The following is a 13877-nucleotide window of genomic DNA, read 5'->3' on the forward strand; positions in this document are numbered from 1 at the left end:
AATGCTTTCCACATTCCAAATTGAAATATTTCAGTATGTTTATGAAGTATTCTTATAAATCTAAATTTGTTAAATAATGTAAGTAGTACTTCTATTCAAATAAGGCAAATGCTAGATCAGTGTAAATACATAGTGGTGCTGTGTTGTTGAGGAACAGTTTCTGTTAACCTTGGGGAGTTGTGTGAAAAATTGGAAGCATTAAATACTTTAGTACTCTTATTCCATAGACATTACTCTTTTCAATTTAAAGATTGAGAACCTAGATCCCCGTGGAATTCAGTTGTCAGCTTTGTTCATGAGTGGAGTGGACATGGCCTTGTTTGCAAATGATGCATGTGGGCAGCCAATCCCATGGGAACACTGCTGTCCTTGGATGTACTTCGATGGCAAGCTCTTCCAGTTCAAACTCCTCAAAGCCAGCCGGGAAAAGAGCCCACTCATTGACCTCTGTGACGGTCAGGTATGCCATGCGACACAGTGCCTGTGTGAGCTCTAGTTGTCATTTGTGGCTAGTGGTACAGGGACAAATCAGGTGGCCACCATAGGACACAGTGGCTGTATGAGTTCTAGAGCTCTGCTTGTCATTTGGGAATAGTGGCACAGGGATGAGACAGGTGTCCACCATGGGACACAGTGATTGTACGAGCTCTAGAGCTCTGCTTGTCATTTGGGGTGAGTGGCACAGAGACCTCTATGGGACATAGTACCTGTATGAGCGCTAGTGCTCTGCTTGTAAATAAATTTGGTGGTGGTGTTCCCAGTATATAAAGGGATTCACAGTTGCTCAAGTTTTTTAAACATTAGACGCTGACTTGGAAATTGTGCTCTTCCCACCATGCCTGTCTAAGCACATGGGAGTGGACAGAGAATGAATTTCTAACCAGTCTTCTCTAATAAAAGACTAGTTTCCAGTTTATATATTTATTAACGAAGGAATTAGATTTCTTTGTCCACACTTAAGCGGCGTACATTTCTTACATACTGTAACTAGCACATGAGGGGCAGAAGCCTTGGCATTTCACAGGCAGCCTGGCAGAGACTGGGTCAGGTTGTCGATTCACCATTATCTCCAGGCTTTCTCTCAGGTGTGAAGTATAACAAATGCCTGGTCTAGCACTTAGAACTCACAGGAAAAGTAACGTTTAAATCTGACGTGTACAGCCACAGTAAAAATTTTCATCTAGTGGAATGTATGTGAACAGAAATTACGGCTCATGAGTTGTCTGTCTGGGATTTTCCATTGATTTTTGAGAACCAGGTACATTTTCATAAATAAACTTTTATATTAAATGTATCTTACCCCAGTGTATCCTGAGAAAATAGAAAATTTTCAGTTTATATACACTTACAAGATTATAAAGTATGTGTTCGTTTTCTTGGATTTTTGCTTCTGTGATTATTTTTCCATTCTGTAAACAAGTATCACTGAATATAAAATAAAACCAACTACCACTGATCAATTCTGACTCATAGCGACCCTGTTATAGGGTTTCTGAGGTTGTAAATGCCTATAAGAACAGAAGGTCTCATCTTTTTCCTTTGGAGCAACTGGTGGGTGTGAATTGACCTTGCGATAGCAGTCCAGTGCTTACTGTACAGTGCCATCATGGCTCCTTTCACTGAATATATTATGACTGTATTATTTATGGGTAAATATGTTTCAGCAGTTGATATAATATCTTGTTTATTTCCATTAGATTAAAACCTTCTGAATCAAGGTTTTTCATATTGGGTTCTTAATTTTAGGCTGAGCAAGCTGCCAAGGTTGAAAAGATGCGTCAGAGCATTCTTGAGGGACTAAATTTCTCCCGGCAGAACCACCCTCTTCCTTTCCCACCACCTCCTGCTCTGCCCTTCTACCCAGCTTCCATGTATCCTCGGCACTTTGGGCCACTCCCACCATCTCAGGGCAGGGGCAGAGGTTTTGCAGGTACGTTTTGCCAAAATACATTTATGTAGGAAAAAGAAGTTTTTAAAAAATAGTTTGTAGTGTCTTTTAGCTGAGCCGTATCTTGAGATCTTTTAATGGTCAGTCTTGGTTATGAAATTTGCAGCCACAAATTCCTCAAATTGGAAAGGAATAGATGAGATCTTTGAAGAGAATATGGGAAAGGGAGAGCTGAGATGGGTCAATAAAGCTGCTGCTAAGGCTGGATTTGAGTATTTGTCAACATAGCTGGAAGATTCTCTGCTTGCATTTTTTATTTAAGATGTTTGTCTCATTTGAGGGAAAGAAAGTAAAGCCATCAAGGTCAAAGAAACCCTCTTCATTAGCCATCTTCCAGGGCCAGTCATTGAACACTCAGTGTTAATACCTTATTCAAATGGCCTCTCCTAGAAAAGACCCATCCCTGGATGGGGTTCTATTGAAACATTTAATGTGTAGAATGATGATAAAAGGGTCGGCAGATCCCCTTGTCTTAGTATTGCTATTGTGTAAACATCACAATGGAAAGGAAAGGGGTCACTCAGATGTAAAACTCTGCAGTGACTGTACCCTCAAAGAGAACTGAACCCCTGTACCCAGCTGCCTCATGGCTTCTCCCCTGTCTCTCTCTACCCTGGGTTTAACAGGAGTCTGTGGCTTTGGAGGTCCTTACGGGGAAACTGTAGCAACAGGCGCTTACCGTGCCTTCCGAGTGGCAGCAGCAGCAGGACATTCCGGAGCCTTCTCAGGCAATGACAGCAGCAGGACTAGCAAGTTACAGGGCGGTAATTATACCCAAACCTTCTCCTAGATCTTCTGCCTGCCAATAGCTGCTTTCACTCCATAATCTAGCTCCCAACTGACTTCCCATTTCTTTTCTTCCTTATCTGTCCTTATAAGCAACATTCTGCAGTGGAATATTCTTTCTTCTAGGCCCCTGCTCTGACATTCATTGACTGCTACTCTCCTAGACTCTGTCTGCCCCCAGGTCTCTGCAGCAGCTTTGCTGTGGCCAGTCTCTGCCTTTCAGTGTAGGCCAGTGAGTGTCCACATAGAAAAAGTGTTTCTGTGGACTTTGGTAAACTCCACCATCAACTCACATTAAAAGGTTGAGTTGCTGAATAATACTCAGTGACGTTTCTTTCCTATTTTTTTCTCTAATATAGTTGTCTTTGGTAAAGAGATTATGAGTGTACAGAAAATTTTAATGCCATAGTTGAATTGTTCGCGTAAAAACTTTATTTTTGTCACATTTTATTTCTTAGAAATATATTTTAAGGAAAGTTCTAATATTGGATACATAAATAAGTGACTTTATTTTAAATTCCATTGCATCTATTCTCATTTGCAAATACAAAAACCTGACATTTAACTTTTGAAGTACTGTCTTGTGAGTTTTTGTTCAGTTGAAGCCTGTAACACGTGGCTCTATCATAATCTATCCTTTTGGAACTGCAAATCTAAAAATGGGCATCAAGTCTATAGTACAAGCATTATTTAAATAAAATTTTGAGTAACTTTTAGGGTAAGCAACCCCTATTCTCATCACCCAGGAGTGTTTTTCCAACTCATTTCCTTAAGGGTACTTACTGAGGCTAGCAAAGATAATCTTTTGCAGAAATAAGATTCGTAAATAAAGTGCAGTCATTGTTCTGTCTGTAGATATAGAGAATTCATTTTTCATTTTCCTTTTGCAGTCGCATGTCCATTTCTTTCTGACTACTTGTCCTTGTATCTAGCCTATTAAAGGGGTGCTTTTCTGACCTGACTACTCATTGAACAACTTGCAGTCATGTGTACTATATGGGCTTTTTATTTTGCTTCCGTTATAAAAATGCCTTGCCTTGAAACTAAGACTTGCTTTTTGTGTTAAAAGATCAAAAGAGGGGGGAGAAATTTTAGTATGGGTAGTTTGGGGAAAGTAATTAGACTGAAATGACAAAGGAACTTGGTTCCTAACTTTACTAAAATTGTTTATGAAACTCCGATTTATGAAGACTTAGTCCAGAAAAAAAGAATGAAAAATAACTGAGTAATTTTTTATACTTATAATATGTTCTGTTATTATTTTGGTAGATAAAGTATAGTGTTAAAATTTGCTTTCTTTTTTTCTTACCTTTTAAACTTGGCTGCTTGAAAATCTGAGGCGTGCTATGCATTTCTGTGGGACAGCACTGGCACAGATGCCATCATCAGTCACTGTAGCAGCCAACTTTGAGAGAATGGGAGATTATTAGTAATCTGTTCCACAAGCCCAAAAATCAGATGTTTGGGGCACACCTATGTTTAATTAGGAAGTATTGTAATCAGTCACTTAAATTGTTTTTTTCGTTTTGTTTTGTAAGTCAGAAAATCATATAGAATGTGTGTTATTGTTGTTACTAAATACCATCAAGTCAGTTGCGACTCAAAGCAATCCTGTATACAGTTTCTGAGGAATGGCTGGTGGATGTAAATTGCACCCCATAGAATGTGTAGGACCCCATAGAATGTGTGCCTACAGCATCCCATAGAATGTGTAGGCTAATAGTAATTAATAGAAGTTAGTGAGTTTAAAGAATGTTTGGGGCCTTGCCTAAGGAAATCCTAATTTACCAAAACAAAAAGAAATAACAGACTACCTAGCTAAACTTAGTAAAATTGAAAGTTTTTTTACATATTTGTATTTTGATAATATAGATGTGTCATATGCACCCAGTAGCAATGCTTTATTACATGTTTCTGTATAAATAATCTGAATACATTTTCCATTGGTAACCTAATTTATATGGGTTCTTTGAGTAGCTGACAAATATGTTTTACCTCTAAGCATGTTTCGAGTAACAGCTTAAAATCAAACAATGTGCACAGACTCAATCTACTTAATAAAATAGAAATCTTCAGAAAAGCAGAGTAAAGAACAAAAATTGAAAAAAAATTGCGTTTTAGTCTTAATTCCATGGTTGTAAAGTGTCCCCCCCCTTTTTGTGTGTATGTGTGTGTGTTTGTGTTTTGTTTTGTTTTTGTGCAGGAGTCCAACCTATACCTTCTCAGGGAGGAAAATTAGAAATAGCTGGCACTGTGGTTGGCCACTGGGCAGGGAGCAGGCGTGGCCGGGGAAGCCGAGGACCTTTCCCACTACAGGTAGTTTCTGTTGGAGGACCAGCAAGAGGGTAAGTTCTGAACAGTGTAAAAAATTTAAACCTCTTACTTGCTTTTTTTCATGTATGAATTTATTAGAAACAATTTTATATCATTAAATGTGTTCTATTTTAGCATCATTCTTGATAGTTGCATAGTATTCCAATATGTAGTTGTAGCATTATTCAACCAGGAATCTTTTTCTAATGTTTTGGAAAATAGTATTTTTAAATTGCATTATTTTTCAAGTAAATGCATTGGATTTGAACAAAACAGAAAAAAAGAATGAGGTCTTTGGAATAAGATGATTTAAATACTATTTTAATATTACATGTTATCTGTAAAAAATTTATATATACTTACATTTGTCATTTTTTAATTTATTTAGCCGTCCTAGAGGAGTTATTTCCACCCCCGTGATTAGAACCTTTGGAAGAGGTGGAAGGTACTATGGGAGAAGTTACAAAAACCAGGGATCACTTCAGGTAACAGTTTAACATACCGTTGGTGCTGGTTCACTCTTAGATAGCCTCATTTTCTGAGCTAGCACTTCTAGAAAAGGGAGTTGATGGTACATGTATACCATTGTCAAACGTCTAACAGTATAAATGACAGAAAGGTGCTCAACAAATTAAATTTATTGAAATCAAAATTATTCTGATGTCATTTTTCCTTGATCATTTAAGAGTTGTTTATATGGAGATGGTAGATCGTAGATGGTGACTGGCTACCATTACTGACCAGTGTGATCAGGGTCACAATAGATGAACTATGATAGAATGGGAGATAAATGTAGAACAGAACCTGAAATTGCTTTAGAAAAAATTTAGACTTACTTGATGAAACTCAGGGAAACTCAAGACTGTTTCCCTGATATACTCTTCAAACCTTAAACCAAAACTAACCCCGAGGTCATCTTGTATCTAAATAATTTGTTGTTGTGATGTGCCATGGAGTTGGTTCCGGCTCATAGCGACCCTGTACAAGGTTTCCGAGGCTGTAAATCTTTACAGGAGCAGAAAGCCTCATCTTTCTCCCCCGGAACAGCTCGTAGTGTCAAACTGCTGACCTTGTGGTTCACAGCCTGATTCCATAACCATTACGCTACCAGAGCTCTTTATATAGATTTGCTAAAAGTATAATGAGTACCACCTGCAAATACTGTGTTCCTTTAAAAAAACCACCTAGATGAGACCAAATGTTCAACACTTAAATTAACTTTAAAACAAAGATGAGAATGTAAGGGGTCAGGGAAACTAGATTGATGGAAATAAAACAACCAGAATGAACATAATGATAATGTTTACGCATTGTGAAGAATGTAATAGTCATTGTCACTAAACAACTTGTGTATAAATTGTTGAATGAGGACCTAAACTGCTGTGTAAACCTACATTGAAGACAAAATATTATTTAAATATATATATGTGTGTGTGTGTGTGTGGAGTGAACATGATCTCCTTTTCAGACACCACTACTAGAAATTTAGCTGAGAGTAATAATTCAGGTATTTTTAATGATGTTTATATTATAAAATATTAGTTTAAATAAATAATAGTATGTTTAAAATAAAACTGAGTTTAAATTGGATCAATACCTCTGTTTTCTCCTTTTCCTGTACTGTTTTGACTGTTGCTTCTCTAAAAGAATCAATACATGTGGAAACAAAGGCATGTACCTATCTTCATTAATGAGCACAAATTTCTCTGACTTGAATAAACATTATTGGATTTGGATTGTAATAAATTTCTCCTTGATAATAGTCTTTATTCTTTTGCTTTTTAAATGATGGTATTTAATCAAAGTGTGTTTTCCCCTAATTTATACATAGAAAACATTAAGGAGCTCTGGTAGTGTAGTGATTACAAATTGGGCTGCTACCCTCAAGGTCGGCAGTTCAAAACTACCAACTGTTCTGCGGGAGAAAGATGAGGCTTTCTGTTCCCATAAAGATTTACAGCCTCGGAAATCCTGTGCAGGGTCACTATGAGTCGGAAATGACTCCATGGTACTTATCAACAACAATCAACAATAAACATACACAACATTAAGCTGGCAAAGAGAAAATAAGAGTTCCACCTTTACCAAGTGAATTTAACATCTCAAACAAATCAAAACCAAGATTTAGCACCTTCCTTGAGAGGAAGATCTTGGTTTTATTCTCTTGGTAGCACAATGTCTAGCAAGTAGTAGGCATTCAGTAAGTATTTGCTTTTCTATGAGTTGTATACCCAACCTCCCTCAGCCTTTCACACCATAGTGATCCCTTTTAGCTTATGGCACTGCCAGTTTCACATTAGTTTATGAGAAAGAAGTCTTTTTTTATTATTCCTTAACCACAGAGTCCTATTCCTATAGAGATAGCCATAGCGTTGTCATCCTTAAGGGCCTTTACTGAACTGGTAGTAGGGAATATGGTTACATTGTTTTAAAAAAATTTATTCTTATTAAATAAAAAGTATAGGTGCCAAAATTCAGAATAAACTAATATATAGTTTAATAATTTATAGGGCAATCCCCTATGTGATGTGAAAGTTTTGCTTGATTCTTGAAGCTCACATTAGCTCACTTTTGGCAAGTGGAAGCCCTGGTCTAGTTGACTCCTGGTTCTTTATTCTTTGGGTAACTTACCATCTGTGTGACAAGATGATCTGGGCTCATCTTGAGTATTGTTTTCTGCCCCAAACCTGGAATAAACCATTCTTAATAAAGTTCTGGCTTCTTTTATTAGGAAATGGGATTTCAATACCATACATTGGGCACCAAGACTTACTTATTTACCATAGGTGTGATCCATGTTTGTATTGTTACTCTGTGCACAGAGCTGGATATATGCACATTCATATGTAAATATTCACATGCACAGTATAACATAACTTTATGAAAGGTAGAATAACCTCATGAATTCATAATTGATTCTTCAGATTATAATTGAAGACTGTGGAACTTTGGTTCAAACCCAGCAACTTTGTCTCAGAAACCTTATTCAGGCTCACTATGAGTTGGAGCTGACTCTACTGCACTTAGCAACAATATTACATCTGTATGTCCTTTATTCCATACCAAATTATTGTTTTTAGACTTTCCTGTGAACAGAGCTAAGAAGGAAAGGCATATATATATGCATGTGCATATACATTGTGTAAATACGTATATACTGCCTTTTTAAATTTTATTTTTTAATTAAATATCTCATAAGCTCATATTGATGCTTACAATTGAAATTTAGAACTACAGGATTTTTTAACCTCAGTTTTCAGGACCCTGGCAATGATTAAAGTAGAATAGCTAATAACTACTGTCCCCAAATTTTTATTTTCTAATATTACATATATAATCAAACCAAACCCAAACCCACTGCAGTCGTTTAGATTCCTACTCAAAGCAACGAAGTAGGGTTTCTGAGACTAAATTTTTATAGGAGCAGGCAGTCTTATCTTTCTCCATTGAAGACATTTGTGAGTGTGAATTGCCAACATCGCTAAAGGTTTAGCAGCCCAATGCCTAACATACAATGCCACCAGACCTCCTGCACATACCCAATAGGTTCAAAATAAATGCTAATACTACCATCACCAATGTATTTTTGCATGTCCTCTTCTATTGTCATCCACAATTCTTACATTTTAAAAAAGTAGTCCCGTAGTCATTATTCATTGATACTGTATTTGCAAAACTCGCCTACATGTTAAAAATACATGTGCTTTCATTCTCATTTGTAGACATAGATGTGCAGAAAGCTGTGAAAAATTCCCAGATGAGCTCCTCAAAAAAACTGGTTTGGTATTTGCTTCTTCAATGTTCACAGGGACTTTATTGACTAGCATGGGCAGGACTCCTGGTGTGGTGCTGTAGGATCAGCACTGAACTGCTAATCACAAGGTCAGTGCTTCAAACCCACCAGCTCCTCCTCGGAAACCCTTTACTAGGGTCACTATGAGTCAGAACCAACTCGACAGCACTTAACAACAACAACAACTGGCACGAGGAATAAGAATAGGACTATACAACTGTTACCTTTATTGTCTGAGCACACTGCCACGCACGGCATGCTTGACTTTCCCTTTTAACCTCAGTCGTCTGACTTCTAAAAATATTTATGTTAAGGCTGTCACCCACATAACACAATTTATCTACAGTTCTGTTCCTCAGGAAGCACTTAGGGAAAACACTTCATTTCCCTTATAATTGAAGCACTGATCCACATTTTCTTACTTCAAGTGTCTTAGGTAATGTTACTTCATTTTCTTCAGCCATAAAGCATTGCTGTCAAAGATTGATGATAATCTAATTTTCTTTCAGTTTGTGAAGTCACTTGCTTTAATGTTTTTTGTTTTTCTTAAGAAGTTTATTAATTTTACTAGATTGCGGTTTGATGTTGGATGTTCTGGGTTGAGGCACTCAGGCACATTGTTGTTTTTGTTACATATCATCGAGTCATCTCCAATTCATAATGACTCTGCACAACAGACAAAAAACACTGCCTGATCTAGCACTGTCCTCACAATTTTTGTTACATTTGAGTCCACTGCTGCTGCCACTGTGCCAATCCATCTAGTTGGGGGCCTTCCTCTTTTTGGCTGACCCTCCATTTTACCAATCATGATGTCCTTCTCCAAAGACTGTTTCTTCCTGATAACATAGCCAAAGTATGAGAGAGGAAATCTCTCCATTCTGGTTTCTAAGGGGCATACGTATTGTTGTTGTTAATTGCTGTCGAGTTGGTTCTGACTCATGGTGACCCAGTATAGGGTTTCAAAGGCTTTAAATCTTCGAGGGAGCAAAAAGGATCATCTTTCTCCCGTAGAGCAGCTGGCGCACTCGAACCAGGAACCTCGTGGTTCGCAGCTAGTGCTTATTGTATGGAGCCACTGCTTTCACAAGGAGCATATGTAGTGTACTCTTTTAAAATGTAACTTCAAATCTTATTTCTATTTCTTACTCTTTTTTTTTTTTCTTGAATTAGTTTTTTTTGTTTAAGTTTTTATTGTGAAGTTTACATGGGAGAGTACATAAGCTTTAAACTCATCCTATCATATTTTGTTTCATTGCAATTATTGCAGTCCGCTCCATGCATCATCATATAACCCTAAAGGATATACCACACAGGCCTTCTCCCTCCTTTAGTCCAGTGTCTCCAACTACTCCATCTGTCCGCATCATCTTCTCTGTCTCCATTCCTGTGTCACTACCTCTCTGGGTAGGGATCTCTGCTCCTGGCAGCAAAATCAATCACTCAGTTTCTTTTTTCAAAAACCATCTACCTCTGTATTTCCTAGCCTAACAGTCAGACCTGAAGGCAATTACTCATTATTGTACCACAAGAGTCTTATCCCTATTTCCTCTGTGGCCATGTCACTGGCTCTGGGCCCAGGAGTCCCCAGGTCTTGCCATGCTGTTGGCCATCCAGGAGACATCTCCACCTGGGTTCACGGGGGTCTATTGAATGTGGTCGGGCTTAGCTCGCAACTTCATTGCTGTTTATTCCCCCTTTCCTTATCGGTGACCAACATGGTCACCAGCCAGACCACATGCCTACTCATTTATTCCCCTTGAGTCTCAGTCTTGGAAGGGAGTTTGCTATGAGGGGTCACGACCACTTGCCTTGATGGCTCCTTGGTAAGCAGCTTACTTGTTCTTGTAGTAATCAATCAGACTGCCTTAATTTTTTAAAAATTTTTCCTGCCGGTCTTTCTTTCACGAAGTATCTTGTGTTCTTCTAGCCGCTCCAGGCTGGTCTACCTGTCCTTTCCAGTGGAAATTTCCTACCACGGTAGGTTCTGGATTCTACCTGTGGTCTTGTGCACTGTAAAGGCTCCACAGGAAGCCTCTTTCACTGGGCAACTTCTAGCCTCCTTAAGGTATTCCAATCAGTTATAGGCTGAAGACAGACTTACAAGATTTGTGTAGTGATGATTCGGGCTATTCACCCCCCACCCCAAGTATCTATTTTACAATGGTAGGCAAGGGAAACCAAGATTCAAAAGACAGCCTACACTGCTGTTGTTGTTGTTATGTGCCATGGAGTCGGAACCGACTCAGTGACCCCGTACAGGTTTCCGAGGCTATGAATCTTTATGGGAGCAGAAAGCCTCATCTTTCTCCCACGGAACAGCTGGTAGTTTCGAACTGCTGACTTTAAGGTTCACAGCCCGACTTGTAACCACTACGCTACCCACTATTCGCTTCTTTTACCTCTTCAAACCGTGCCTCAGTCCCTGTATCCCAGAGCCCTGTTGTTCCAAGGTTGTGCATACATCATCATTTACCTCTATCCCACTTAGCCCATGTGAACCTGCCTAAGTGATGTTCTCCCATCAGCCTTGTTCTTCCATTCCCCTCCCGCTTCTTGTGTATTGCCCCCACTCTCACCCCTGCACCCAACCTATCCTGTGTCTATTACTTAACCTGTCCTCTATCTTCCCCTCCCTCCCTCCCCTCCTCTCATCCCATACATCCTGGTGATCAGTAAATATGTATTTAAATTTAATGTGGGTTCTTTTTCTTACTCTTTTACAATAACGGTCCTATGCAGTATTTCTCCTTTTTAGTGACTGACTAATTTCACTCAGCATAATGTCCTCAAGGTATCCATCTTATGCCGCGGCTTGCAGCTTCCTTGTTGTTATTCAAGGTAGCGTAGTATTCTATTATGTGTTTATACCACAGTTCCCGTGATCATTAACATTTCTTCATGTGTTTGTTGGCTGCCTGGATCTCCTTGGTGAAGTGTTTGTTCATGTCCTGTGTCCATTTTTTAATAGGGTTACTTGTCTTTTTCTTTTTGAGGTATTGTAGTTTCCTATATATTTTAGAAATGAGTCCCTTGTCTGATATGTCGTTGCAAAAGATTTTTTCCCATTCTTTGGGTTCCCTTTTTACTCTTCTAGTGAAGTCTTTAGATGCACATACGTTTTTAAATTTTAGTACGTCCTATTGATCTATTTTTGTCTACTTTTGTTCGAAAGTGGCGTATTAAAATATCCTACTGTAATTGTAGATTTATCTATTTCTTCAATTCTAGTAAGGTTTGCTTCATATGTCTTGGTGCTTTTTCATTGGGAGCGTAGATATTTATTAATGGTTATGTCATCTTGCTCAATTGACCCTTTGATCATGAGATAGTGTCCTTTATCTCTTAATGCTGGTTTTTGTCTTAAAGTTTACTGTATCAGAGATTAGTATTGCCACTCCTGCTTGTTTATTGTCGTAGTTAGCTTGTTGGTATATATTTTTCCATCCTTTAACTTTTAGTCTGTTTTTGTCTTTGTGTATAAGTTGTGTCTCTTGCAGGCATCATATTGAAGGGTCTTGTTTTCTTATCCAATCTGCCCTCTCTGTCTCCTCACTGGTGCATTCAATCCATTGACATTCAGTGTAATTATTGATGTTGTTATGTGCAGTAGAGTCGTTTCCTAGGCTATTAATCTTTACGGGAGCAGAAAGCCTCATTTTTCTCCCCCGGAACAGCTGGTAGTTTCAAACTGCTGATCTAGCGATTCACAGCCCGATTCATAACCACTGTGCTACCAGAGTTATAGGTATGAATTAATTGTTGCCGTTATATTAACTTTTTGGCAGTGTTTTTCATTGCTTTGTTCTGCCTTTCTGTGCTTAGGTTGTGTTTTTTTGTGCTATTTCTTTTCGGTTTCTTCTTAGTTGTCTTGTTTGCTTGTTCTGCTTGGAAGTTCATTTTCATAGTAAGTTGTGATGTATTAACTTTCTTTGGCGTTACCTGATAGTCTATTAACTTTTCTTTCTATTTAAGAGAATCTATTGTATCCTGTAGTCTACCTGACATTCTACCATCTGGATCTGTGTTCCTACATATGTCCCTTCTTTGACATTGATAATATTTAGATCTTCAGTTGACCTCCCAGCACCATTGAATTCCCTGTTGTAGTTTTGTTCTATCTGGACTCTGCTATCCATCGTCTAAGTTTCAGGTGTTGTTGCCACTCTTGTCATTCTCTGGTTGTTGTCTGTTCTTGTTGGTTTTCAGTCCAAAGAACTCCCATTAGGATGTTTTGAAGTGCTGGATTGGTTTTGATAAAATCTCTTATATTCTTTTTATCCTGGAATGTTTTGATTGCACCATTGTATTTTATTGATAGTTTTGCTGGATAGACAATTCTTGGTTTGCAGACATTTTCTTTATTGTTTTGTATATGTCTCCCGATTGCCTTCTTGCCTGCATGGTTTGTGCTGAATGTTGTTGTTTTCAAGGGCCGTCGAGTCGGTTGCGACCCTATATAGGGTTTCCCAGGAGCTTGCAGGTTGAACTGCCAACCTTGCAGTTCAAACTGCTTTGCAGTCTGGCTCATTAATCCATAGTGCCACACCAGGACTCCTTGTGCTGAATAGTCAGTTAGAGCTTAATCTGATTTGCTTGCCTTTGTAAGTGACACTTCTCTTTTCCCTGGCTGCTTTTTGGATTCCATTCTTGTCTTTGATTTTGGAGAGGTTATTATATATCTTGGTGATTTTCTTTTGGGGTCTGTCATTCCTGGGGTATAAGTTTGGCTTCTTGAATGTTTTTCTTCTCATCTTTCAAGATGTTAGGGAAATTTTCTTCCAGCAGCTCTTCACCTCTCCTGTGGATTTCTCTGATTCTTCCTGTTCTGTAATGCCAATAATTCCTTTTTTTTTTTTAATGCTTTATTGTGAATTATGTGATAGTTTACATGGGAGGACATCAGGTTCACATTGATCCCATCATATATTGTTTCCTTGCCCATGATTATAATCCCTTCCATGCATCAACGATCAACCTGCCCCCTTGTTATCCGCACAGTCTTCTCCCCCCCCCCCCCCCCCCTTCCCAGCGGGA

At 38.5% G+C, this 13877-nt stretch overlaps 1 protein-coding gene across 2 annotated transcripts in view; it reads left to right on the top strand.

The window, feature by feature from the left end:
• Positions 1 to 13877, top strand: part of FAM120A (family with sequence similarity 120A) — a 203013-nt gene that overhangs the window by 171256 nt on the left and 17880 nt on the right. For both annotated transcript variants that reach the window (XM_006876241.1, XM_006876240.1), the window contains 5 exons: positions 251 to 460; positions 1747 to 1930; positions 2575 to 2712; positions 4938 to 5079; positions 5436 to 5532. In XM_006876241.1, the coding sequence (XP_006876303.1) occupies positions 251 to 460; positions 1747 to 1930; positions 2575 to 2712; positions 4938 to 5079; positions 5436 to 5532 (771 nt within the window). The remainder of the gene's footprint in view (positions 1 to 250; positions 461 to 1746; positions 1931 to 2574; positions 2713 to 4937; positions 5080 to 5435; positions 5533 to 13877) is intronic.

This window comes from Chrysochloris asiatica, unplaced genomic scaffold (assembly GCF_000296735.1).
Source record: "Chrysochloris asiatica unplaced genomic scaffold, ChrAsi1.0 scaffold00369, whole genome shotgun sequence".
In the NCBI taxonomy this organism is placed as follows: Eukaryota; Metazoa; Chordata; class Mammalia; order Afrosoricida; family Chrysochloridae; genus Chrysochloris; species Chrysochloris asiatica.